Source organism: Trichogramma pretiosum, unplaced genomic scaffold, assembly GCF_000599845.2.
Source record: "Trichogramma pretiosum strain Unisexual culture from Peru unplaced genomic scaffold, Tpre_2.0 scaffold41, whole genome shotgun sequence".
Lineage (NCBI taxonomy): Eukaryota > Metazoa > Arthropoda > Insecta > Hymenoptera > Trichogrammatidae > Trichogramma > Trichogramma pretiosum.
The window spans coordinates 1,490,200-1,516,501 of NW_019640824.1; the positions used below are offsets into that span (position 1 = coordinate 1,490,200).

General features: G+C 45.4%; 1 protein-coding gene across 2 annotated transcripts; it reads right to left on the minus strand.

The window, feature by feature from the left end:
• Positions 1 to 1,116: 1,116 nt before the first annotated feature.
• LOC106656715 (stress-activated protein kinase JNK) lies at positions 1,117 to 26,052 on the minus strand. Of its 2 annotated transcripts, none has more exons than XM_014377828.2 (9): positions 25,945 to 26,052; positions 23,739 to 24,011; positions 8,487 to 8,584; positions 4,308 to 5,271; positions 4,047 to 4,244; positions 3,270 to 3,534; positions 3,018 to 3,176; positions 2,723 to 2,847; positions 1,117 to 2,617 (listed from the first exon to the last, which is right to left on the minus strand). In XM_014377828.2, exons 4-9 carry the CDS (start codon positions 4,587 to 4,589, stop codon positions 2,462 to 2,464), a joined length of 1,185 nt encoding a protein of 394 aa, XP_014233314.1. In that variant the 5' UTR covers positions 4,590 to 5,271; positions 8,487 to 8,584; positions 23,739 to 24,011; positions 25,945 to 26,052; the 3' UTR covers positions 1,117 to 2,461. The 2 variants fall into 2 exon arrangements, with proteins under 2 accessions (XP_014233314.1, XP_014233315.1); XM_014377829.2 differs by having other exon boundaries at positions 23,739 to 23,934; positions 25,945 to 26,047.
• Between the last annotated feature and the right edge of the window lie 250 nt (positions 26,053 to 26,302).

A 26,302-nucleotide genomic window follows, 5' to 3' on the forward strand; every position in this document is an offset into this window, starting at 1 on the left:
TTCCTAAAAACATTTAATTATCGCAAAAAACAATATTGCATCTTGGTATTCTCAGTTTATATCCTATATAATATATTGTTTTATTCGAATTTTCTTCCTACACATCCACAAAACGTAGTACACATACACTTGATACACAAGTACACGCACACGCACAAATACGCATCCTATAAATAATATCTTGCTATCATCATCAAAGTTGTGTGTGAAATTGTAACTCTTTTATAATAAGGACAACGCAGCTATACAACGATCACAAATGTCGTGCCTAACTTGTTTAACATTACGAACATTGATTCCTACAAAAATGTTTGTGTCTATCGACGATATAGATTCGCTCTCGATATAATGCGCTTTTGGACCGAGTGAAAATCTAAATCTTTCCTAGAATGATGCAAATGGACCACGATTGGGAAGTTATAAATAAAAACGATCGATGAAATGTGTCGTAAAAAAAGAAGAAGAGGAAAACACAGAAAGAGAGATAGCAGTAGAATGAGTGGTGAAAAGTTTTCCTTCGTCTCGCGTACGTGAGTGAAAGACAGGAGAGAGATTAATTATAATATCTATGTAATAAAAAGGAATGCGTCGCATAAGATTATAGATAGGGTGACTCTCACATGCATATTTATCCCCTCTCTTTCTCTCACTGGTTTTCCACTACACCAGATATACACAATAATTAACAAGAAATAATAATTATAAAGTATAACTGAGATATGATATAGATAATCTACTATAATAGAACCACGACGATATGCAGAGACTAGACACTCTTTTAAATCGAGTACTTTATTCTGCTTGGTTATTACGAGTTTTTTCATGTGTTTTCATTTCTTTTTTATTCTTTTTTTTTTTGGTTGAAATCTGCGCGTAGCAATGTCATTACAATATAGTTTTTTTGTTTTTCTTTATGGTTTTTATAATGTTTTTACTGCTGCTGACATTATTATTCTTATAATTATTATTATTGAAAAGGAGCTTCTCTCTTTCTCTCACACTACATAATTCCACTAACAACTTTTTTTTCGTAAATTTATAATCATCGCGATTTAACTTTTTTCTGAGTCGCTACAATCTGTCTGGAACTTCACAAGTTTTTTTTTCTTTAAATTATTTTTATTATCGTCGAACAAAGGTCGTTCGCTACACAGTGTGAAGTGTTTTTATTCATGATTTTATTTGAAAAATTGTTTGTACACAACTCATACGATAATAATCGATCGCGTCGAAAAGAGATGCGCGTGAGCTCGAGTATACAATATAGCACAAGCTCTAAATGAATTTTTTTCGTAATAATAATAATGATAATAATAATAATAATTTTTAATCGTTAAAGTACTTGGACGTAGTTTCATCGAAAACACGCTCGTGTATAAAAAATACAGGGTGTTTCACATTATTATTTCTTTATCTTTTCGCGAAGATATTATTACATTCGCATCGGCTTCCTAAAATTTTACATCCATCTACGGATGCTATACACAGTGTGATGGTTTTAAACTTTTACATTGCATTTTTGGAGCATTGCTATATGCTTATACACAAATTTCTTCTCGATTGCATTCACAAGACTCGTTATCCTTTTCTTTTTCAAAAGACCAAATTGCTTAAAAAGTATATATGGCCACGCATTGCATATTCCCTCCGTCTCCGTATTATGACATCGTACAATATGCTTAGGTATGTGTATCGATAATAACGAATGTCGTCGACTTATCATCTCATTGCGCGAAAATGTGGTACAATAGATTGCCAATATAGAAAGAGATTTTCATAATTTTTTTTTTTGTTTACCTATACGTGTTTTGTCGATTTATATATTTATAATATTTATATAGTAAACCCGTGAGATCAAGTAGTTACTTATACATTTTTTTTTGTTGCCTCGATGTCTCAAGGAACATCTCTGAGAGGTACGTCGAAGTATACCTCGGTTATACAATATAATAAGCACGCGCGCAAGGCATGAAGATCATATTATTGCCATATTATTGAGTAATTTTTTCATCGTTCCACCGGACCGCTTCTTTCTTTCTTTCTCTCTTTCTCTCTTTCCTCGCTGTTGCTATCAATTGGGCGCTGGTGGTAACTTTGGGGCGTAGGCGAGCCCGACGCCGAGTAAAAGGGGCCTCAATGCCCGACGTCGACGTAGCTGCAGCATCTGCAATTGCGCGTAATTACTGGCGTGAACGATGTTGTTGCTCTGTTGGATGATCCTGCTGGGACTGATTCCGCCACTGCTGCTACTACTGCTGCTGCTTCTGCTGAGCATCGCGACGAGATGATTACTGGCGTTGTTCCCGGAACAGCAGGTGGCAATCGTGGCGGAATTGCAGGCAGGCTTTAAACCGCTGCTGCTACTGCTGCTACCGACGACGGCTAGCACGTCTTGCTGCTGTTGCTGTTGTTGTTGTTGTTGTTGTTGATGATGATGATGACGATGCTGCATTAGCGTCGTCTACCGAGAACTCGTCGTGTCAGGCGATTGCGTCGCCGAAGGGCTCGCGTTGTGACTTGTCTCGTACTCCATGACCTCCTGGTAAATCAGCTCCTTCCACTGGTCGACCGTGTGCTCGCGCTCGTCCACGCTGTGATCGTAGGGGCCTGGCGCCGGCTGCACAATTAGGACAAAGTTAGGACGAGTAAGTATACATGCATTTAGTATAGGAGCGCCGGAGCGTCTAAAAGATTGGCGCGCTGTGTTGCGCGTATCACTTACAGCGTTAACTTCTCCTTCGTCGTACCAAACATTGATGTAGTTATGAAGTAGAGCATCGTCGACGGAAATACGCCGTTCCGGATCGATGACCAGCATGCGCGACAATAGATCCCTCGCTTGACTCGCTGCTCGGGCGCGCATAGAGACAGGTAGAGATATAGGTAGGCGCATCGGAGGCAAAACGAAACGAGATTAATAATGCAGTGGCCACAGTGGCGGCGGCGGCGGCGGCAGTGTCACGTCAAACGAGAAACCACCGCCGCAAACGATAAAAGCTCAGCTGTATATACGATACCTTTCAAGCGATTGTGTTCCGACGAATCCGAAGGAAATAGCACGTCCGGAAATAGCCTCTCGAAGGGATAACCGGGATAACGCGGCCGGTTTTCCACGTAATTCCTCACGGTCGGCTGAAGTCTCTGCATGAACTCCTGCGCCGGTGTTCCCAATTGCTCTGCCGAAAACAAAAGCCAGAATAAAAATCGTGAAGGACAACTTCACCCCCGACGATACAGATAGGTACTCGGTCTTTGTATTGTATACGTACCGATTATTTTGTTCCACTGATCGATGTGATCCGTGCCGGGGAAGAGCACGCCGCCGCGTATCATCTCGCCCATGATGCAGCCGACCGACCAGATGTCGACGTTCTCCTTGTAGCCCATGCCGAGGATGACCTCGGGCGCGCGATAATACCTCGTCACGACGTAAGGCGTCATCATGAACGTCGTGCCGGCTGTCCTCGCCAGACCAAAGTCCAGGATTTTCAGAGTGCAGTCGGATTTCACGACGATATTGCTAGGTTTCAAATCCTGAAGGCGAAAACACACGCAAAAAAATGAACGTGAGATCCAGTGAGAGAGAGAGAGAGAGAGAGAGAGAGAGAGAGAGAGAATCATTAAAAGTAATTAGTTTCGAAGCGGCGGGGATGAGTGTACACATAAAAGCGCCTGTATACAAAGCGACTTTGTTTCGCCGTATTCAAAGCTTAATTTACATTGGATTTAATAAAAAATAATTGGCGTCGGAACTTTTCAGTAAATACGCGCAGGTACATAAAAGAGAATCTTTTAAGAGCTGCTCCTCTTTTAAATTTCAAACGAACAAAAAACGAGGAGGAGATTCCGCCGCCGAATATAAACATTCACCGGTGGCGCTTGTACATTGCGGAGCTATTTTTTTTTTTTTTTTTTTATTACACGNTTTCATTCGCATAGAAGGAATCATCCCCGCCCACCAGGCTTTAATAATTTTGTTTTTTTTTTTTTTTTATGCGCCAGTAAAAAATCTAGATCGAAAGAGATCGTTGTCCCCGGCCGATTACCCTGTGTATGATGCCAGCCGAATGCAAATGCTTGATGCCGCAGAGCATCTGGTAGAGCAGATAGGACATTCGCTCGTGATCCAGGTCCATCTGAATGACTTGGCAGAGATTCGCGTCCATCAGTTCCATGACCAGATAAACGTCCTGAAACTCGTCCAAGGTCCTCTGCGGCGTGAACGCGTTCAGCAGGCCGATTATCTGCAAGAAAATAGATCGTTATCGTACGAGTAGAGCAGAAACGGGGTCACGAGGCGAACTCACGTTTTTGTGATTGACCAGCTTCATGAGCTTGAACTCGCGATAGGCCCTCTTGGCGTGGGTGACATTCTGAAAGGGCCTCGAGAGCTTCTTGATGGCGACGTTCTGGGCCGTCACCGTGTCGTAGGCCGCGCACACGATGCCCTGGGCCCCGCTGCCGATCGGCTTGAGGTTCTGGTAGCGCTTGAGTATGGTGAACTTGGTGTCCCCGACCTCGACCGTGTAGAACATGGCTGACAGTCGGGTGTTGCTGGTCATGTCGGGGGGCCCGCCGAGGTAAGGCATGCGCCTGGCATTAGATTGGCGCAACTGCTGCTGGCCGGTAGCCGCAGCAGCGGCGCTCGTAGCGCTGGCCGTGGTCGCTGCCACCGCTGCAGTTTTTCCTCCCTCTCCTCCTGTTGCTGCTGCCTGTTCCTGCTGCTGCTGCTGCTGCTGCTGAGCTCCCGATGAGGAAGCGAACTGCGAGTGCTGCGAGTGCTGCGATGTCGTGAGGGAGTCGTCGTTGCTGTTGTCCTCGTAACCACGGACCTCCTTGGGCCCTTGGATTATCGTGCGATGATGATTCGACTGCGTCTGCCTTCTCCGCTCCTCCTCCTCCTCCTCCTGCTGTTGCTGTTGCTGCTGCTGCTCGCCACCCTCTTGCGCCTCCAAGGCAGCCGGTACAGAAGAAGCCACTCCGACGAGGAGGCTCGATCTCTTGCTGTTGCTGCTGTGCTGCTGCGACTGCGACGGCGTGACGGTGCCGACGCTGCTGCTGTTGCTCAGTAGGCTGGCACGGGCTCCGATCTCGATCGCCGAGATGACGGATTTGCGTCGTCGACGGCGTACTACGGCTGCTGCTGTGGGCAGAAACGATAGCGGCGCTGACGACTGCTGCTGCTGCTGCGATTGATCGCTAGAGTCCTTTAAGCCCTCGTTGGGTGCACAGCCCAGTTGGGGCCCGCTCACTAACGAATTGCCTGTGTGTCTGCAACGAAAAAAAGATAACGACGTTTAAAAATCGAGCTTTTCATTATGATTGGAGCTGAAGCCGCGATAATCCTCGGACTCGGCGAGTTTCGGGATTCATACGTATGAAATAAAGATTATAATTTGCGCTACGAGCGGGACGACGGCTGTCCGCGTTGTAGTATACGTCTCACGGGTATTTTATGTACGCATCGGGCGACGCGTGACAGTTTTCTGGCACCGAAATTGCGCGAGCGGCGTAATGCCGATTGTTTTTTTTTTGTGAAATGATGGATGGCGAGTAACGAACGCCGCTTATCGATTTTTACAAAAGTATATATATACGTTGATGCATTTTCGTATATGGACGCCCACGCGGCTCTGCCAAAATCGAGCCAAACTAGTTTTGCAGCTCTGGCTTGCTGCGAGCTGACGACGCGACGTATAGTACCCACTATACGTGTTCCGACGCGTTTTATCGCCCTGAAAATTCAACTTTTCTATACACGTATTCTATGCAGCCACCGATATATGTTTATTCGATTTATCAACGATGTATACGTGTGTTCTCCTATTATATGCTTTCGCGTCGAAATATTTTCGGCCTTGGGAGTCTGCGGAAAGCTCGGTGGAGAGAGAGAGAGAGAGAGAGAGAGGCGCATAAACCCGCCGACCGAATCGTAAAAATCTCGGCGAGTCGTAAAAAAATTTGCGTGACACTACGTCGACGGCGACGACGACGACAACGACCCAACAGAGGCATTGAATGATCGCGTACGCGAGTTGAATCGAGCGAAACGTTTCAAAGCATAAAACGTGATACGCGGGCACAGATTCTGACGAATAAAATTTTTTGTTTTCTTTTTTTCTTTGTTTTTTTTTAATTATGACAGATATAAGTTACGAGCCCTGAAGCAATTTGAGAAGATACATCGGAAAGCTCGGAGCTTACATATATACACACGCGAAACATAAACCGCGTATGCGACCAAGATAATCAAAGACTAATTTTAAAGGCAATTAAGGCTGCACATACGTGAGCGAACTGGAAGTGCATATTTGCAAAATCTCCTGGAGCCTGCAAATTCACTGAAACGTGTGTGTGTATTTGTGTGCAGGAAGCTTAATTTGCTTTAATGCCGAAGGTACAGTCGAGCCAAGATTCTGTACGTAATGCCTAAAGACGTTTATCTCTCGCGTATACTGATTTTAGGTCAGAGGATACATTTTTTATATACGCCCCAGCCCCGAGCTTATTTAATCTACACCCAGAAAGGCCAGGAATCCACTTTCTCATCTCGCTCGTCTCTCGTTACAACGGAGCTTCTGTGTGGAAGCGAAAAAAAAAAAGGAAATATGAAAGTATCGCTCATAATCGCAGCCCCGCACGAAGCGCGCCGCACAGACACGATGGAAATTTCGGATTCAACGCGTATAATGGCGAGACGAGCGAGAGGAGAAGGGCAAAAAAAGAAAAAAAGCTCTCACAGAGAGCTCGTCGCACGGAGCCTAGGCCAAATAGTATCATTTTAATTCTATTACATAGGCGGCGAGAGAAAGAGCCTAGCGCAGAGCAGAGCCGAGGAACAGCGAGAGATTTTCTTTTTATCTCATTTCCGTCTCATGCCCATCTTCGACAGAGAGAGACAGAGAAAATGTGTAAAAAGTAAGTGTATACGCGGATATATACGTACGCACTCGGAGATAATATTCCATACACGCGAGTATAAGCGATTTTTTTTCAACGTTTGTATTATTGAATGCCGACGGCACGAAGAAAGATATATATAGAGAGAGAGATCTACGAAAAAAGGAGCAAACGTGAAGAGAAGAGATTTAGTCGTTATACGTCAGGAGCGTTTTGCGCCTGTATTAGCCTTCGAGGTCTTGATCCAGCCGGTTAGACCCCTGGTCAACGCGCAAAAGCTTATACCGTATATACCAAAGCTCAGGCTGGGCTTGGGCGCGCGCGCGCACCGATATATAATACGTATACATGACGTAAGCTTTCGGGCTCGTTTAGAATGTAATTTGTTTCTAGTTTGCGGGAGCTCGTGTGTGTGCGAGTGTGCGTATATATAAATGTAAAGCTTCCTAGAGCTTGCAAGCTCTCTACTCTCTCTCTCTCTCTCTCTCTATTTTTTATTATTATTTCACGCATCGCAGCAACACCTGCACACACACACACACGAGCACCCGGTATATATAGAGTTTAAAAGGCTGCCCGAGCATAGCTTGTACATTAGCTTTATTGATTTAAGCACTCGTTCGCTCGCGCGATAAATTTAATTAATTTCCAATGCGCGTACAGCCGAATGAAGTGCCTCGCCGATGCATGCGAGCAGCAGCAGCATCAGCTTAATTTTAATACTCTTTTCTTCCTGCGAGCATACATCACTTTTAATATCTTCGTCGTGGAAAGCACGTCGAATCGTTTTTGCCGTCTCGCGGAAACAAAAAAAAGGGGGGAAAAGAAAAAAAAGAGAAGCAGAATTTTTCTCGCGTTACCCTGCATTAAATAGTAAAAATTCCAACTCTCGCCTCACCTCCGGCTGCACAGGTGTGCAATAATATATCCACGCAGTTCTCGTCGTCGTCGTTGTAAAAAATTCCCAGAACAGCAATTTCACGTGCGATGCATCAGACTTACGAATGGGAGCGTGAGCGAGAGAAAGAGAGAGCGAAAATCTCCCAACAGCGCATTTTTGCCTCTCTCTCTCTCTGCGAGCGTAGTGTAGAGCTTGCGAGTAACTCGATCTCTGGGTAGTTCGCGCACACCATCGCTCTCGCACACACACACAAAAGAGAGAAAAGCGCGAAAAGAAGAAAATTTCTGCCAACGTGATACGTACGTGCGATTCGTCAAAACGAAAAAAGATTTTTATATCCCTCTACTACTGTTATACGCGCATACGAGTCGGTAGAATCATGAGTACATAATGTGCTGCGTGTATATCACACATACGTGTGCATCGTGCGTCTAGCCGCTTCCTCCCGTAAGAGTAGAGCGCGTAGAATTTTCCTCGCGCCATCTCGCGTGTATCTGTGTGCATTACAACACGGAAAAACTCGCGCCCGAAGAAAAACCTTTTACCTGTGTTATAGATATAAATAAATAGCCGGGAATACGTATAGCTTGTACGAACGCGCGTTTGTGCGAGAGCATCGCATGTTGTATATAGCACGGCCGGCGAGCGAAGCCGATAGAAAGAGAGATATATATATTGCACTTACCATAAAACGAGCAACATTTTGAAAGATAAGTCAGCCCGGAGCTCTCCAGGCTGGACACTCCCCGAGGTTGAAAAATCACAAGACAGCGAGAGAGCTATCTGCAAACAAACAGACAGAGATGTAGTACATTATATCGTCAGTTATATATGTATAACAAGGAAGAAAAAAAATTTATGCGCATACATTTGCACGAGAGTAAATATAAATTTCTAGTACATGTGTGTTTGTGTGTGTGTGTTTGGCGCTCCGTTGCTCACTCGTGTCAACGAGAGCGCATGATATTTTTATAATTAATTATACATTCGTCATCGATTTATCGCCCAGTTGCGGTCATGCATCGCGAGTTTATATAGCGAGTGAGTCGGACCAACATATTCGATAAAGTATATCTATATCGCAGACTGAAAATTATATAAGGAGGTAATCCGATGCCTAATTTATTCACAACAATACGTCCATATGCCTGGGTGTGTGTGTGTGTGTGTCTGTGCGCGCGCAAATAGACACGAACTCGAAGCACATGGGCAGCCCCGCGATCGATATAATCGTGTACAACCCTTATTTGTACGAAAATCGTAAGCCCGGAGAGAGAGAGCTTGCAGCAGCAGCAGCGACGGCGACGGCGGCACACAAGCCCGTGTGAATAATGCATTATTGAAATGCTGATCTCTCTCTCTCGCGCGCGCATTATAAAGCCTCGCTGCTGTGCCTGTATGCTGCAGAGAGAGAGAGAGAGAGAGAGAGTGAGCCAGCCCCGCTGCTTCCCGCCACGTCGTCGTATGTGTACGTACGTATACCGTACCGCCTGCTCAGCAGCAGCAGCTCGCAGTAGTCGCGCGGCTTTCGCGCCCGCCCGAGGTCTTGATCAATAATATTTTCAACTGGAAAATTTACGCCGCGGGGGGAGAGAGAGAGAGAGTGAGCTCGGTGCACAATAGCAGCGGCACTGGTAGAAAGCGAGAGAGACTCGTATTTCAATAATGACGAGATTACTCGTCAACAATCTATTAGGCATTATTTCGAGCTTTTTTTTTGCTTGCTGAAAGAGCTTGCAGGGAAAATAGCGCCCGCGTTGAAATCACGCTCCAACGACTACTCCAGTGCCTCTGCTACGGCAGGGCGTACTTCTATATATCGCGTATAAAAAAATGTTGAGAAAAACAAGGACGCGGACGGTTCAGAGTAAGAGAGAGAGAGAGTGACTGAGCACGGAGAGAGCGTTGTGTGTATGTACGAATGCCTGCGAATGAATGGAATCGCGAGAGGAAAAATCGATGCCTCGCTAAACTGGCATGTGCAGCACACACACACATATACACACATAAGACTCGTTTGCTCGCTCGCTCGAGCTGCTGCTGCTGCTGCCTCTCTGACGTTCTTCCTGTGTGTTCAACGGAATATAATGCAGCTTGCACGTATACATAGACGACGCTTGGTATAGACTAGACAGAAGCTTTTTGTACTTTTCTCGTAAATCATTTCTCACTCTATCTCGTTTGCCTGGCGCTTCGGTGATTTTAGTCCAAGATTTAATTTCTCATTTTTCTCGTAATTAACAGGGCGCGCGCAGAGATCGGAGCTTGGCGATGTATATTGTATATTATACGGGGATTCCGTATAACGACTTCGCGAACGTGAACTTGCGCGACTGGAAAGTAAACATTCGACTCTGCGGCGAAGTTTTATACACACAGTGCCAGCATTTACACACACATGCACACACCGACAAATGCAGCAACTACTTCGGTCTTTTCTTTTCGAAGCGGAGCAAAAAAAGGATACTTGCACGTCTGTGTGTGTATATATGTATGCTTTTCATTACGCCTAACGAGACCGTATTAATAATGAGAGTTGAGAGAGAGAGAAAGTCGAGTTGAGTCGAGCGAAAAAAAAAGAAAAAAAAACAGAAGTCGAAGAAGAAGGACGATGGAGAGTAGCGGGAGGGGTTGGAGCCGAGGGGGAGGCTTGAAAAGAGTTTCGTATTTATAGGAGGAGTATATTACTCTTTTGCGATTATTACGATGCACGTGTGTACGTACAAGTAAAAGTGCAGGCGCGTTTATTAGCTGGGGGCTTAATATATGCATACATAATATGCGCGCGACGAGCGACGTTTATTATAATTCTCTCCTTTTTTCGTATCGATCTTTCGCGCTACTCTCCTTTATTAATAGAAAATGTAAACACATCTTCTTCCTCTTCTTCCTACTTTTTTTTTTTGCGCCCGCGCGCGTGCAGACGTATATCTAGGTATAATGATGCGCCTGCTAACGCAGCTCCCACTCGCGTGCGCGCACTGAATTATTTATCATTAAAAAAAAAGGAGAAGCAGAGTAACTCGCGGGGCATCGATTTTCTCGTGTATTATATATAGATACGGAAAACGTGTACGTACGTATCCGCTGCGCGCGAGGCACAGTATAGTCGGAGATCGATCGATGTGCCGAGCCTCGTGCATGTAATATACGTAATATCTCGTCTTCGGTCGTACGTGTACCTGTACCTATACGTATCGAACCGGGAAAAAAATAGAAAAAATCGAGGAAGAAAAAATTCGCAACCCCTTTCGATTGTGTCAATCTCCGCGTATCGAGGACTATCCCCAGCAGTACATATACGTATATATAAAGCATCGCGCGCTAAATTGTAGCATTAATCAGTCTCTCGCTCAAGTCCCTCGCGATCTTTAACGCTTGTTTTCGTACATAGGAGCGCCGCCGATCTCTCAAGAGACATTTACGCGCACGCACGTACGCATAAAGGTCGAAGGCAGGCAGCGAAGAAGTGGAAGAAGGACGAGCAAGCGAGAGAGAAAGAGGGAAAAAAATCAAGAGGGTGAAAGATATACGTACATAATACATCGCTATACGCATCCGAGTTGGCGCGCGCGTGTGAACGAAAAATAATAATAAGAGCTGACGGTTATAGCGACGAGGATTATAATAATAATCGCGCGCGCGTCTTCAATCTCGTGTGCGCGGCATGTAATCATACAAAAAAGCTGCTGCCGCTGCTGCTGCTGCTCGCGAGAGAAAATAAAGAAAGAAAGAAAGTGAGACGAGAAGAAGGAAAATCTCGACGGTTTTTCCTTTCATTCTTTTTACTTCAGAGGCTTTTTGATTCAAGCGAGCGTATATACTGTATAAGATATGCGCGCGTATATATATAGACGACGGCGGCGCGCGTTACAGCCTTTACACATTACGTAAGGGTATGTGCTTGGGTGGGCGCGCGCGTGTCTATGGAGAAGAGAGAGAAAGTTAAGTATAAGAAGGAAGGGTGACGCAGAGGCCTTTAGGGCTGTTGGTGCGCGCGGAGCTCTTGTTATTTGTCATCGTGGTTTCTCTCTCTCTCTCTCTTTCTTTCAGTATGTGTGTACGTGTAAGTACGTTTTGAGAGCAAAAGGGATGAATATACGCATACGAACGCACACAGCGATGAAGGAGAAGAAGAAGCACGACGAAGAAACAGTCAGAAACGTCAGGCTGAAGATGCTAATAGCTCGAGATGAGACAAGACAGTTGTTGTATTATACGCGTTATATATATTATACAAGAAGTAAAGAGACGAGCGGCAGCCCCCGGAAGCGAAGGATACCTATATACGTATCTGCTGTTCTCTCTCCGCGTGTATAATAACGTATACACGCCTGGATGACTGGAGAATTAAGAAGAAAACGATTGTAGAGTATAAGAGGAGCATATATACACGACAGGCGCACTGAGAGAGCAAAGGGGAGTGTATTACTCGTCTGTGCTCTTTTGGTATTAGAATATGATACGTTCTCATCGGGCGAGTATACGTATAGAAGATGTAGAAGATGGAGGCCGCTGGCAGTGGCGATGGTGGTGCTATTGGTGGGAGTGAAAGAGAGAAAGAGAAAGCGTTTGACGATACCCGAGAGTCAAAGCAAGTAGTCCGGGTCGAACTTTAGTCAGACGCGCGGCGGCGTCGATACGATCCGATGGTCTGCTTCTTTTTTCCTCTCTCTCTCTCTCTCTCTCTCTCTCTCTCTCTCTTAATATATGTGTAAGTTGCGAGCGTGGTAGAATTTTTTAAAGAGAGAAAGAAGGAGAGAGAGAGCAAGAGCTAATTCGTATTAAAACTTTTTTCCAACTTTTGCAAGTACTCGTGCAGCTGTGGATTTTTTTGCGAGCTGCACAGCTGCTGCGTCTCGTAAAGTTTATGTATTTTAAATTACTTATTCGTTTAATACTGCGCGATGTCAACGACGACGAAAAAATTTTCTGCCCAAAATGTTAAGCACTCTCGTCTTCGAACTTACACAGCTACGCGCCGATTTAGCCAAGTACACGAAAAAAAAGAGCGAGAGAGAAAGTGCGGAGAATGCGAGCGGATAATTACCGTTTAAACGATAAAAAAATAATAATAATAATAATAAATAAAAAAAAAGGGCCGGTACGTGTAATTGGCACTAAACACAGATGTGCGTACTCGAGGCCGAGTGTAACTCTCGTTATTCGTACACTAAAATACATATACGCGATAACCAAACTCTCGCGCACGTTTCTTTCTCTCTTTTTCTGTGCCACTCCACACAGCCACGGACACTCACACGCGTACATATATATACGTGCATCGCGCGCGACACAAACCAAGTTTTAAAATAGAACATCGCTCGCAGGCACGTGATATGGAAAGAGCCTCGAGCCATACCATTCGCGAGGCAGTGCAAAAGGAGAGCGAAGAGCAACCAACGAAAAAGAAAACTGCTGCTGCCGTTCTGTGTAATACACACACACATAGAGTGTTGTTGTTTTTATATCTTTTATTTTTGCTCCTCTTTTTCGACTGCGAGAAACTGCGGTATATATACACGTAGTAAATACGTTGGGTCAATAAATTTATTACTACTTTATTTCCTCGCCTGCTGCCGCAGCGTGCAGAAAAGAGAGCGGGAGTACGAGAGAGAGGCAGAGAGGCTTTACCGGGCCGCGGGGAGCGTTTATATACTCTGGACTCGTCGGCGCCCGGACTGGTGCGCGCGGCGCGCAGTGCAGCCCGCAGGAAGAAGAACTAGGCACCACCAACACCACCACTACGCGTATTACATATCTCCTCTATCTCGAAGGTGAAAACGACGCTGTTGCAGTATATATACGTACTCGAGATTTATTTCTTTTCCTCGCGTATACACGTTGGAATTGCGCTTTGCACGATGTATATAATATATATATTATATTTGAGCGCACGAACGTTGCGAAAGATGCGAGACTATACATATATTGCACAGCTGCAGCAACTCGCACGATTCACGTTCGTTTTTCAATCGATATGCAATTTAAGTTACATATATATATGCGTTAATCGTAATCGCATAATCGCACGCGTGTATACACGCTATTCGCAATACCTATACACACGATAGAGACGCGTTGGCTGCGGGGCCAATATCCCCGTTGATAAGCCGACCTAATGCAATGACACGGGCTCGCAGATATGTCATAGACGCGGAGCGACGTGTACATTGTACATGAGAGCTGAGCGAGTCGAAGAGCGCAATCGACTGTGCACGCACTTGTATACACTATAATACACAAATCTCTATTCCATCATCAAGCGTCGGTCTCTCTCTCTCTATCGCTTGTTATACTTCTCGCTAACCTGCTAAATCAGAAAATCACCCCGGGGGGTGTGATAACATACGATTCGTTGGATACACACACACATACAGACCAAGGATATATATAGAAGAGCGCTGAAAAAGCCCATTACATCGTACAAAACCTCTAATCGTCCAGCCTCGTTCTCTCTCTCTTTCGCTCTCGCTCACTCGTCCCCTTTTATAACGCGCACAAACACAGAGACATGCACAGACGATCTGAGCAATTATCTCCATTACATATCCGTCCTCCTTCGCGTATAGTGCGTCTAACCAAGTGTGTACGCTCTATTCGAGCCCCTTCGTGCTCTTCTCTCTCTCTCTCTGTTTCTCTCTTGCCTAGAGAGTAAGCGCCGCCGCGCGGGCGGCAAAACATTGCCAATTTCTCGCGTGCGAAGCCGCGCTCGGCTCAACCCCGTTTTTCGGAGCTCGAGAGAGAGAGAGAGGCTATACGTAATAGGTCGTCGCTGTGCGCCCATACAGCAACATAGCACATACGTATACGTATATGATAATATATAGGACGTAGAGATAGATACACAGGGCCGAGTTGCAATAGTTTTGGGCGAAAAGCAAAAAAGGAGTAGCAAAAGAAAAAGAAAGTAAAGAGTCAGCAGCTGTTGCCGCAGAGTACGGGCACAAAGCCAAGGCAATACCGAAAATCCGCGCACACACACGCACATACTTATACATGCCTGTAGCAGTGTAGCAGCGGCAACTACGCGCGGTGCGGTGTGTGACTCGACGAAAGAGTCAGAAAGAGAGAGAGAGAGAGAGAGAGACGTGCGGGTGTTCGTATAGGCGTGAGGGTGTGTGTGTGTGTGTGTGTGTGTGAGAGCGTGTATAACTACCGTACGCACGCGAGAGTATGATGAGAGGCAGAAGAAGAAGAAGAAGAAGTCGAGGGTGCGATGCCGGCACGTTTCTTTTTTTTTTCAACAGAAGAGAGAGAGAGAGAGAGAGGGACGACGCTTGTGCTGACTTTTGTTCGGGAATGGGGGATGTGGCGTGTGAGACGACGGTTGTTAGTCAAGGGTCTAGGTGCTGCTGCTGCTACAGCGGCTCTCTATAGGCTAAAGGTGGTGAGCCGGCGGAAAAGTGAGTGAGCGAGATAGGGAACGACGTTTCTCTCTCGGCTCGGCGGCCGGAAGTCTGTTGCTAAAGTCGAAATCGTCCCTGGTGGTTATATAAGGACCGAAAAAAAAAACTGAAACTCTGACGCTCTTTCTCTCTGCGTTTGCCTATACCGTGCACGCGTATACATACCCTTGCCGTGTCGTAGCGATTGATGCGGTTTATCGGCGGATAATAACGCTCCTCTTTTTCGCCTATTAAAGATTGAGTTTCGCCCTGTGCCGACGAGCGAGCGAGCGCGCGACGGGGTTCTATCTCTCTCACTCTCGTCGCTACAACGAAACAGCTGGCTTAATGCAATCTTCCGCTTGGTTGCGAGCTAGATCTTGTCTCTCTCTCTCTCTTTGTAGACGTATATATATCTATGTTTGTCGTGCAATTACGCAGGCACGCGTGGCGCGAACGAGACGAGGAGGAGGAAGAAGAAAAAGACAAAAAAATGTGAACGAAATTCAATGGCATTTCTGAAGCCTCAAAGAACAAGTGCGTATCTGTATACATCGCAATTTTGCTTGTGTATAGATGACGACTCTTCACCGTGATTAGATTTATTTCGAAGTGAAACTTCTTCAGACGCATTGGGTTATGACGGCTTAACTCGTGAAAAAATTTTCTTTTATGATGCGAATAGAGTGTTGCGCGTTCTGTGTAAAACGTAAGTGGCTCGCTGCAAGCTCGGATATTACACGAGAAAGCGGAGAGAGTGATTCACGGTGCACCTGCAGCCTGGCTCTATCGTCAACGAAATTTAAAGCCCGAGCTGTGCACGGCATCTCACAATGACGAAGTAATGTTTGCGCGTAAAGCGCCCGGACGCCTAAACCACTTTAAACTTTGATCGTCGCAAAACGAGTAGTACAGCAGTTCTGCCGCTAGATGTCATTATCAAACCCACAAGTGAAAACCAAACCACCAGAAGTGAAATTTTGATAGACTGGTATATATTATCATCGAAATACCTATAATTTAGCCTTAAAATTTAATGCATAAAAATACCGATCGAAAAATACCAAGTAAAGTAAAGTTCAAAATTAAGACGATACTTTTACTAAATAATGTTAAATTCACTGGTAATTATTGATCCAGACCCCCGCATAAAACGGGAGTCCACCGAAAGTATGCAAATTACGTATTACTTATTAGAATTTAAGCGATTTGTGATTTCTATCTAGTTAAGCGATATAGTTCGCTAAAACTATTTAAATTTGATGGATTAAACTTGCTACTAACTGACCATGTCCGGTAGTATAACTAATCACTCCTAAGCTTGTATTTAAATAATTTAGAATAACCACCCTGGATATTCGTGGTTTTAATTTTTAATTGTTTTTAATTTAAAAATAAGCTAGCTCAGATTCAAGTGCTTCAAACGTACACGTTAACTGATTGATGATTCCCTAGATGCTTATTTTTTTTGCCATTATTTAATTATGCACGCATATTTGTATGCGCTCGCGGGCTCGTCATAGCTTTTGGATACTCGCGTATTCTCTTTCTGAAGAGTCCCACTGCACGAGCGATGGCATATAGAGCAAGAAACTTTTTAATAATTTTTATACGAGCATCAAATGCGTTACGCAAGGGGTATGCATAATACAAACTTTCCCTCTCTCTCTCTCTCAGCTCTCTTGGGCGCCAGGAGAGTTTTGTTATAGAAGCTCATGACGAGAAGAGAGAGAGAGAGAAATATATGTAAGCTCAAAGTCGTTGAAGAAACTTTTCATATAAATCCTGGAAAAGCTGCTGTTGCCTGCCATATAATTGGATTGTATCTCTCTCTTTCGCGGGTCCCTCACATTATACGCACCCCGCCGACAAAAGTGAGCGAGGTACCGAATGCTAATTATCACCCCCCCTCGACAATGCCCTGCCACTAGTGTACTACTGCAGTAATCACCGAGCTTCGATAATAATTATGTATATGTACTCGACAAGCTCGATAGACGCTCGTTGATGAAAAAAAAATTCATGCAGGTGCGATCGTATTTCAATCTGTTCCAAGCCAAAATCTTCGAAAAAAAGACATGCGACACTCGTTGAGAAATTGCGTACAATATCACTTGGGAAAAGATTTTGGCAATTTCCAAATTATCACATTTACTAATAAGTAATAAATTCTTTTCTTCTTCTGTAATTATAATTGCTACTAGTCTATGATCCAAGTAATGCAACAGAATGCGAAAATGCAACTGCAAATGAGGAATTTTTATATTGTACTTTACTTATAGAAGTATTTGCGACAAGAGGTTTGTAAGATATTTCCAAATTGTGCTGTACTTATACGATTATATTGACTGTACCGCTTGCAGATTTACAGATGAGGGTATTCGCCATCTAGTGGTGGAAGCTTTAACTATGAATTATTCTACATTTTTTGAGCAATTAACGCAAAAAATAAATCACAACTGGAACATTAATTTTCAAGAAAGATATGAATGTAAAAGTACCTTGAAGAAAATTTAGTATCGGTAAGCTTAATTTTCATATTAAATAAGCATTACATTTAAGGTTACTATCTCCCTAGATTTTTCACTTTTTACTTTGATGAATTATGCACGTGCGTGGATGTATTATTTTTATGTATAAAATACGCGTACACAAGTCGAGCAGCATCCACGATGAAAAATTTACAATCGAAAATTCGCACGAGGTCGGTCCAGGCGCGTATCGCACGTAATATACCGTGTAACTCATCGCTCGCGTCGATGGCAATAATATCAAGGATACATACATTGTATTATACGCGTGTGTGTGTAGATATATACGGTGTGATTGATGAAGCCGACAGGCTCAACTAGACCCATAGGTATAAACTCCTCGCCGGCTCGCAGTAATATGTAATACTTCTTGACGTTATGCTCACGCACAACCTACTACCTATTCCGGTATATCGAGAGAAAGAGAGAGAGAGGGCCAAGGGGGGCCTATACGCCAACTCGGCCAACTTCGGCTTTCATTTATTCTATTTAATCTGCTACGATTTATACGCACTGACAGCCGAGTTAAAACGAGCTCATTATTTATATATAAAAGTGATTCTTTTTTTTTTTATTCGTCGACCTCGAACTAGCGGGCGAGCGAGCGAGGATGTATCTTTTTCTTTTTATTTTTTCATCGCACGATCGCGGCCAGAAATCTTCTGAAAATGTGCGTGCGTGTGTGTGCGTTAAACTCGTATCTACATTATGCGACTTTTATCACCCAACTCGTTTAATTAATTAGAGAGTCGAGCCGAGCGCTCGCGCGCGCGAAAGAAGGTGGGGATCGGAGTCAAAGTGAGATCACGTGTAGCAAGCCGAGCCTATATTAACGACGCGATGATAAAAAGGAAGAGGAAAAAGAAGAAGAAAAAACCCCTTTTTTCGATTATTTTTGAATTATTGCGAGAGAGCCGGCGCGCAATTTTTTTCAATCTTAATACATAAATGTACAGCGGGGCAAAAGGAGGAAATTTTCCTGAAAGCAGTGGCAGCAGCAGCAGCGACAGGACGGAGTTTATATACATATAGGTAAGCTCCAGCAACGGGCTATATGAAAAAAAGCTGTTTGCCAGAACATTTTTTATTCGCTATAGTACAACAGCGAGGAAGGGAGCGAGAGAGAAATATGTCTGGGGGTATCGGATAAAGTTACATTTTTATCTTAATTCAGAGAGAGAGAGAGAGAGAGAGAGAGAGAGACAGAGCTCGAGTTCATTGTTGCAACGACGACAGATAGAGGGAAAAAAAGCTCGAGAAAGTAGGCTAATTTAGACGCGCTCGGCTACGTGCGCTGCTACACACACACATATATATATAATAATACAAGGAACACACACATTTATCTGGAAAAAGGCAAGTACGTCAAGCGGTAACGTACAGATATATATAGACACGTATCGGACAGGATATCGATGCGCCGCTGCATTACTTTCTATATTCGGCGTAACGTGCACATGTCAGCTAGTGCCTGGATACGTGTGTGTCTGTGTGTTCAGAAGGAGGGTATACGTAGGTACCTATACGGCTTTGGCTGTATCGAATTACATTTATCGGAGCGGTGCAGTACAATACAGGATACGTTACTGCCACGCACATATACAGGAGCGAGAGTGAGATATATATCCTCGTGACAACGACTCGACTCCGAGGCGCGTGCAAACGCACCTAATCGACGCGATCGCGTCGAGTATAGTCCCTTTTCTGCTCATTATACACGCACAGTGCAATAGCCGTACATATATATATATGCGTGTGGGTGCAGTGTGTATGTGTGTTTGCTGCAGCTGCAGGGGTACAAGCTATACACGCCAGAGCTGCGGCAGGGATGGCAACAAGCTCTCCAATTAAAAAACACCAACAGCCGCAGCAGCAGCATCGCCACTTGAAGCATCCTCGTTTTTCCTTTCTCTCTCTCTCGCTTTATAATACAAAAGGAGAAGATCCGAACATATCCGCGGCGGAACGCAACAACCCTTTTCTCGCGTGCGCGCGTGCCTACGTATATATACATATATAGGATTGCAGCCGAGAACGACTCACACACACATATACTCGCACGTATTGTATATATAGGCAAAAAAGGTGCTACAGGCAGGAGAGCACGAGGGAGCATAAATACGGCTGACGGCAGCAGCAGCAGCGGCGGCGGCGACGGTGTTGGTGGTGGTGGTGGTGGTGGTGGTGGTGCGCTGCAAAAGGGAGCGACTCGCTGCTGACTCTGGCTGTAAGCGCGTCTGTGTTTGTGTGTGTGTGTGCATGTGCGCGCGCGCACTCGTGTCGCCGCATGTATACGTGTGTTTATATGTGTGTGTGGGTGGGTGGCTATGTATATTGTATATATGTATAGACGCGCGCACCGACCAACCTGCCGGCTTTCTCGTTTTGTATACGTGTGTGTGTGTGTGCGTTGTATAGTACACAGCCAGTCCAGAGGGTTGCTGCTGCTGCTGCTGGCTGACTTTATAGCTCGAGCTTTCTCTACACTACTTGCCTGCTCGGCTCGTATCAGTATGCGTGAGTGTGTGCATACTCACGGCTATACTACGGCTCTCTGTCTGCGATATCTACCTACGTGTGTGTGTGTGTGTATGCTGAACGCGAGCGAGGAAGAGTGAGCGAGAGAGAGAACGTATACCGATCAATACCCACTGCCACGCCTCGGCTCCCTCTCCGGCCCTGCGTGTAGTATAGCAGCCCGAGCTCTTGCTTTCTCTCTCTCTCTCTCTCTCTCTCTCTCGCTTTTCGCTTTCTCCATCCATCCCGTATATTGCATCGCCTGCAAGAACAGAGCCGCGCACTGCTGCTGCTGCTGCTGCTACGATAGAGGTATATACACGTGCACGTAGCTGTATATACATATCTACATCCGATAGAGAGATGCACACAGGTTTTCGCGCTCGCCGCGCGGAGGAGACCGCGAGCGGCGCGTTTCGCGATTGTACACGCGTATATACTATACATACGTACCGGCGACTGCGAAAATCTTCCGTCTCTCTCGGCGATCGCGCGTACTGCCCCCCGCGCACGCACGCACGCACGCACGCGACTATACTCCTTTTCCGCACGTGCGTGTGTATACTGTATAGTGGCCGCGCCGATATATCGGCGATAAACATTTTCCGCGAACGATACGTAGTTATACCCCCCCCCCCCTTATAGTACGTGTGTATGTATGTGTGTGCGCGCACGCGTGCCGCCTTATAACTCACCCCCTGAGCGCGTATATGGATAGTACCGCTATATATACCGCCGTCGCCGCGTGTTGTACCCCCGCGAGAGAGAGAAAGAAAAGAAAAATCGTTTCGAGTCCGATGTCTTTTATTATCTATATACGTATATATGTCGGCGTCGTTATATTAGAGCTGCACGCATGCGAGTCGCGAGGAGCGTCCATCCTATAATACTATATTTCTCTCTCTGCTGTGTGCCGAGCACACGGCTGCCGAGCGAGATAGATGTAAAATTTATATAGCGCCGGGTATACACGGGCTACTATATATACACACGCGCACCACCACCAAAACGGATCGATGAAAGAGGGCGACGGAGGAGAGAAGACAGAAAGAGAGAAAAGAGGAGGAGGAGGAGGAGGACGTGTTATATACGTCTACTATGCGGCCTATACACACACACTGGTGCGCCAGTACTGGACGACGATGTTGTCGCGCGATAAGCTGCTGCTGCTGAGCAAAGCGACGCGAGAGAGTCGGCCTATACGGAGTGAGCCCGACTGAGAGAGAAGTAACAGAGCAGCAGCACGTGCATAGCAGGAGGACAATATATACGTGGATATACTTATAAGCTCTCCGATTTTTTTTCTCTCTCTCTTTTTTTTTTATAAATACACTCCGAAAGGTGTGCAAAATTGAGAGACGGTCACAGGCAGCACGAGGCCTCCATATACCTACGTCGATCGATCGATTATAATATACCTATGTGCGATATGAACGAGCGCTGCGGCTGTTACTTACATACAGGCATGCGGATCCCCGTTCCGCTTTATTGATGTGTTATGTATAATGTGTACCTTCGGCGCGCAAGTACAATACGACGATAATCGACGCCGTGCGGATTTTTGACAGCCGAGCCAGAGTCTCGTATTATTATGACGTATTACAGTATGCGAGACGACGTCGGCTTATTATTATATATACAGGTACGATGTGTATATAAATGACGATAAATGCGCGTAAAAACAAAAGGTACGTATCGCTGGATACGCTATATTATATTGTATAAAATTTAATACGCGTTCCGTACGTAAGCTCTGTTACGTACAGTTTATAAACGTACGCACATCGATGTGTCGCAACTGACGTTTGTTTGTATTGTGCGTGTGCGTATGTACACCTTGCGCGCCGATGGATCAGAGAAGTATATGTATATAGCGGCCGATTTAAAGGGACGCGTATATAAAACACACGAGTATTTGTAATACGCGCGCAGTACGGTGTGCGAGAGTCATTGCATTCACGTGCACACACACACGCACACACTTACTCGTAGCAGATGTATCGTATATGCAACCCTCGCAATGTGCGCGGACTATGTGTTATACATGCAGGCCTTCGCACGCACCGGACCGATTTCACGCGGCTACTGCTCTCTTTCTTTCTTTCGTTCTTTCTTTTTTTGTTATTGTCACCTTGTGCGAGTCGAGGTACAGCAGGTTCCTCGCGCTATTTGCCAGCTCTCTGTACGATATATATACTGCAACGATGCAGCGCAAAGGTCAACGTTGCAGACTCTCTATTATATATAGCTATGCAGAGCTGTAATACGGCGCGCGCCGGGTTTAATAAACGATACGATGTAACGTGCATATTATTTGTCGACGTGTACACAGGCAGGTAATGAAATTATAACGGCAACGACGACGACGACTGTTGTTACGCGTGGATATATATATTACAGTGTAACGAATCGTGTCCTCTCTCGGACAATAGCACAACATTGGGTGCATCTATAGCGGCGTCGCGAGTTCGTACCATAAATGCGAGTTTCTGTTTAAAAAAATACATGCGAGCAAAAAAAGAGGTATCTTAGAAATGGAGGAAAAATTTCGAAACGAGTCGATACTTTATCACGATGTACGTAGACATCGCTCTCGACTCTGCCGCGTTTACGACACTGGCGCGTTGTTGAGCGTGAAATTCGCGCTTACCTGTATAACGTATTAAAGTATATTAACCGCGAAGCACTCGTACACGATGTACGAACGCTAATAAAATATGACACGCCTGCAGATTACAGCTTATAAATTCGTTATCGAATGCGGCGACGACGACGCGCATATGCGTATAGGTATGCAAAAAAATACGCGCAAAATTTCGGTGCGGATCGTCGTGTCCACGAGCACAGCAGCGATTCGCTGCTATATAATGTAGTCTCGAGAGCTAATACATATAATGTTGTGTATACTAACACGGACACACACATGTATACGCACACTTGTCGTATATATAGGTACGGCAACGGCGGAGGCACGCGCATTCCCAAACTTCCGGACTTACTTATGTACGCTCGATGCGTCTTTATATAATAATAATTGCGGTCGACGACGACGGCGGCGACGATTCACACTGCCATCTCATACACTCGCTAATGTACATACATGCGTGCATTAAATGTGTGCGTATATGAGAGAGAGAGAGAGAATGAGAATGAGCGAGGAGACTCTCTTTCACTCACTTACTCTTTCCAACTATATTAGCTCGAGTAAGTGTCTGTGAGTGTGTAGAGAAAGAGATATTATATGTTTGCTAGCACACACACATATGCTTATGGAGATCCGTGTATAATAATTATGTAATGGGAACGCGAGTAGGTGTACATATAAATATACACATAGACGCGTGCTATATCCTGCATTGCACACATATACATCTATTCGTGTGTGTTATACACTTATATATCGCGATAATATTACACGCGCGAATATTATCAACGGCGTGTATACGTGTGTTTGTGTGTCTCTCTCTCATTCGTTGAAAAAATTTTGGAGCTTCGACTCACCTGTGCAGCTCCGGGGGCCTCCTTACATGTAGTATTTTAGCACTTGTCTCTCTCTCTCTTTCTTTCTCTCTTGGCTGCTGCTGAATATTATTATGCGTGCGTCCGGTCACTGCTACTTGACTGTACAACGCACTCCGCCACTCGTGGATCCGTGTGTGCCTCTCAATCGGTTTCCCTGGCCGCAATCGTCATCTCGCTGAGAGACGGAGATAAAGAGAGAAAGAAAGAGACGATGAATCGCACACTTTTGACAACTATATGTATCAATGATCACTGAAAGATGCCGTATTATGTTATCACTCGCACAGAAAGATTTTCGCCAATTTCACGATACGCAAAACGAGCACATTCATCAATGAGCGATCGATTTATTCTTTCTCTTTTTTACGCATACATGTATCAAATAATTTTCACCTCCGAACAACGAACAACAACAATAACAAACAACAACGCACAACGAGGAGTCGCGAGGCACGCCGACAACGATCGACGTCTATTATATACGGACACAGACCTACACACAAACACACTGCACAGGCTGCTGCTGCTGGAAATTCTGCTGCTCTTCTTCTTGGCTAATATGATGCTAGGCTATCGTACGTATATGTATATATATATATATGGTATGTAATACACCGACACAGGGACACGGAGAAGCGAGTCGAAGACATCGACAGAGAGAAGCACACCACGGCTGCTCTAGCGAGGCACTCGCACATACACACGGACACTGACTGCTGCGACTTGACTCGCCGTCGTCGCTATATAATACTGCTGCTGCTGCCTCCACTCGTGCGAATATTATGTACGCGCGGGCGCGCGCGTGTGTGTGTGTATATGTACTCAGTATCGTGCAGCAGCTCAAGTCTGTATTATTATATTCTATCGCGCTCGAGAACGATGTATAGACGTCGTCGCGAAGAAAAAAAAACAAACTAATGAGCGCGTGCGTATGTATTTACGATATAATCGGCGATAAGTAACTTTTTATTAACGGAGCCGCACACGATTGCGGAGAGCATATACAATAAACGACGACGACGAAGAATAAAAAAAAAAGAATATAGCTACACGAGAAGAAGAAGTAGAAGAAGAAGAGGAAGAGGCGAGACACACTGTATCGCGCGCGCACAGGGTAACTCGCGACGACGATATACATATATTCGCACACGAGCTCGTACACAGACACCAGCAGCAGCAGCAGCAGCAGCAGCAGACGTATCTTTACACGCATACACGACACAAGCAAACGCACGCACACCGACAGCTATTCGAGTGCTTATGTGTGTATACGTTTTTCGTGTGTGCAGGCACAGGCCTCGCTCGCGCGGCTCCAAGTAGGTGTATGTATATAGCAGTGTATCGGTGTATGCGTGTGCCTACTGGCAGCCGACTCCGGAATATATGAATATGTGTGTGTGTGTGTGTATATTCGTGTACTGTGCTGGAAGTTCGTCGCACACCTATAAACGACACACGGATATATATACACACAGCACAGAGAGAGACGTACACACACCAGCGCTGCTCGCTGCTTTACATTATGTGTGTGTGTGTGTGTGTGCCTGTATAGCTATACAGGCAAAAAACGGAGCAGCCGCGCGCGAAACTCTGACGTCACTGTGCTGCGGCAGTCGTCGGGCGCGCACACGCACACACACGCTCGAGCAGAGCACCTATATCTGTATGTATATCCTATCGGTGTGTATATATCGGAGGCACACACGCACATTCGCGATTCGAGCAGCAGCAGCAGCAGCAGCAGCAGCAGCCACCGACGCACTCCTCGCAGGCACACACTCACACGGACGTTTACGCACACCAGCACCACCAGCACCACCACGATTCGCAATCCATTTGGATGTCTTGCACATATATATAATCTTTATGTGCAGCGTTGCGTCGTGTAACAATTATTGAAAAAATCCAACGATTGTCGAGAGCTGGAATGCCCCTGCGTGCCGTCCTCTGTTGGTCGTGTGCGTGCGTGTGTTAAAGCCCAATGACGTTACGGAGATGCTGCTGCTGTTGCAGCCGCACCGGATTCTACACGATTTCGCAGCTTACACGAGCGCGAGTCTTGCCTCTATCTTTTTTTTTTGTTATTTATTTTGTTATTTTTCCGTTACTTTGCGATGCCGTCGTTGTTACTTTTTATTTTGTACTGTGAAAATTATTTGATACATGTATGCGGTCGCGCTCTTACGGCGTTGTTAATGGTTGCGAACGACGATATATATTATTATATGTGGTATGTACAACGTTATATGGGATATCGAACCGCAGCGGAGCGCTGTGCTCTCGCGACTATCGGAGCAGCGTTTCGTGGAGCCATTCGACGACGACGACGACGAGGGGACGATGTGTTGCTGGCGTGTATGCAAGTGCGCCTGTGTGCCCTACACTTATACCATGTGTGTGTGTGTGTGTGTGTGTGTGTCGCCAGTCGCTCCGACGATATTTCAGCGGCGGCTGCGTGCTATGCTGCTGACTGCAAATATCGCTCGCGGAACGTGTTTCGCGCTCCATCTGACAAGCGAGCAGCCAAGCTGCTGCTTGTTCTG

Coding starts and splice junctions, on each gene's coding strand:
- LOC106656715 (XM_014377828.2), bottom strand. CDS start 4,589: ATGCCTTACCTCGGCGGGCCCCCCGACATGACCAGCAACACCCGACTG. Junction 2,848..3,017: donor GGAACACAATCGCTTGAAAG/GTATCGTATATA, acceptor GCGCCCGAGCAG/CGAGTCAAGCGAGGGATCTA. Junction 2,618..2,722: donor ACGAAGGAGAAGTTAACGCT/GTAAGTGATACG, acceptor CTAATTGTGCAG/CCGGCGCCAGGCCCCTACGA.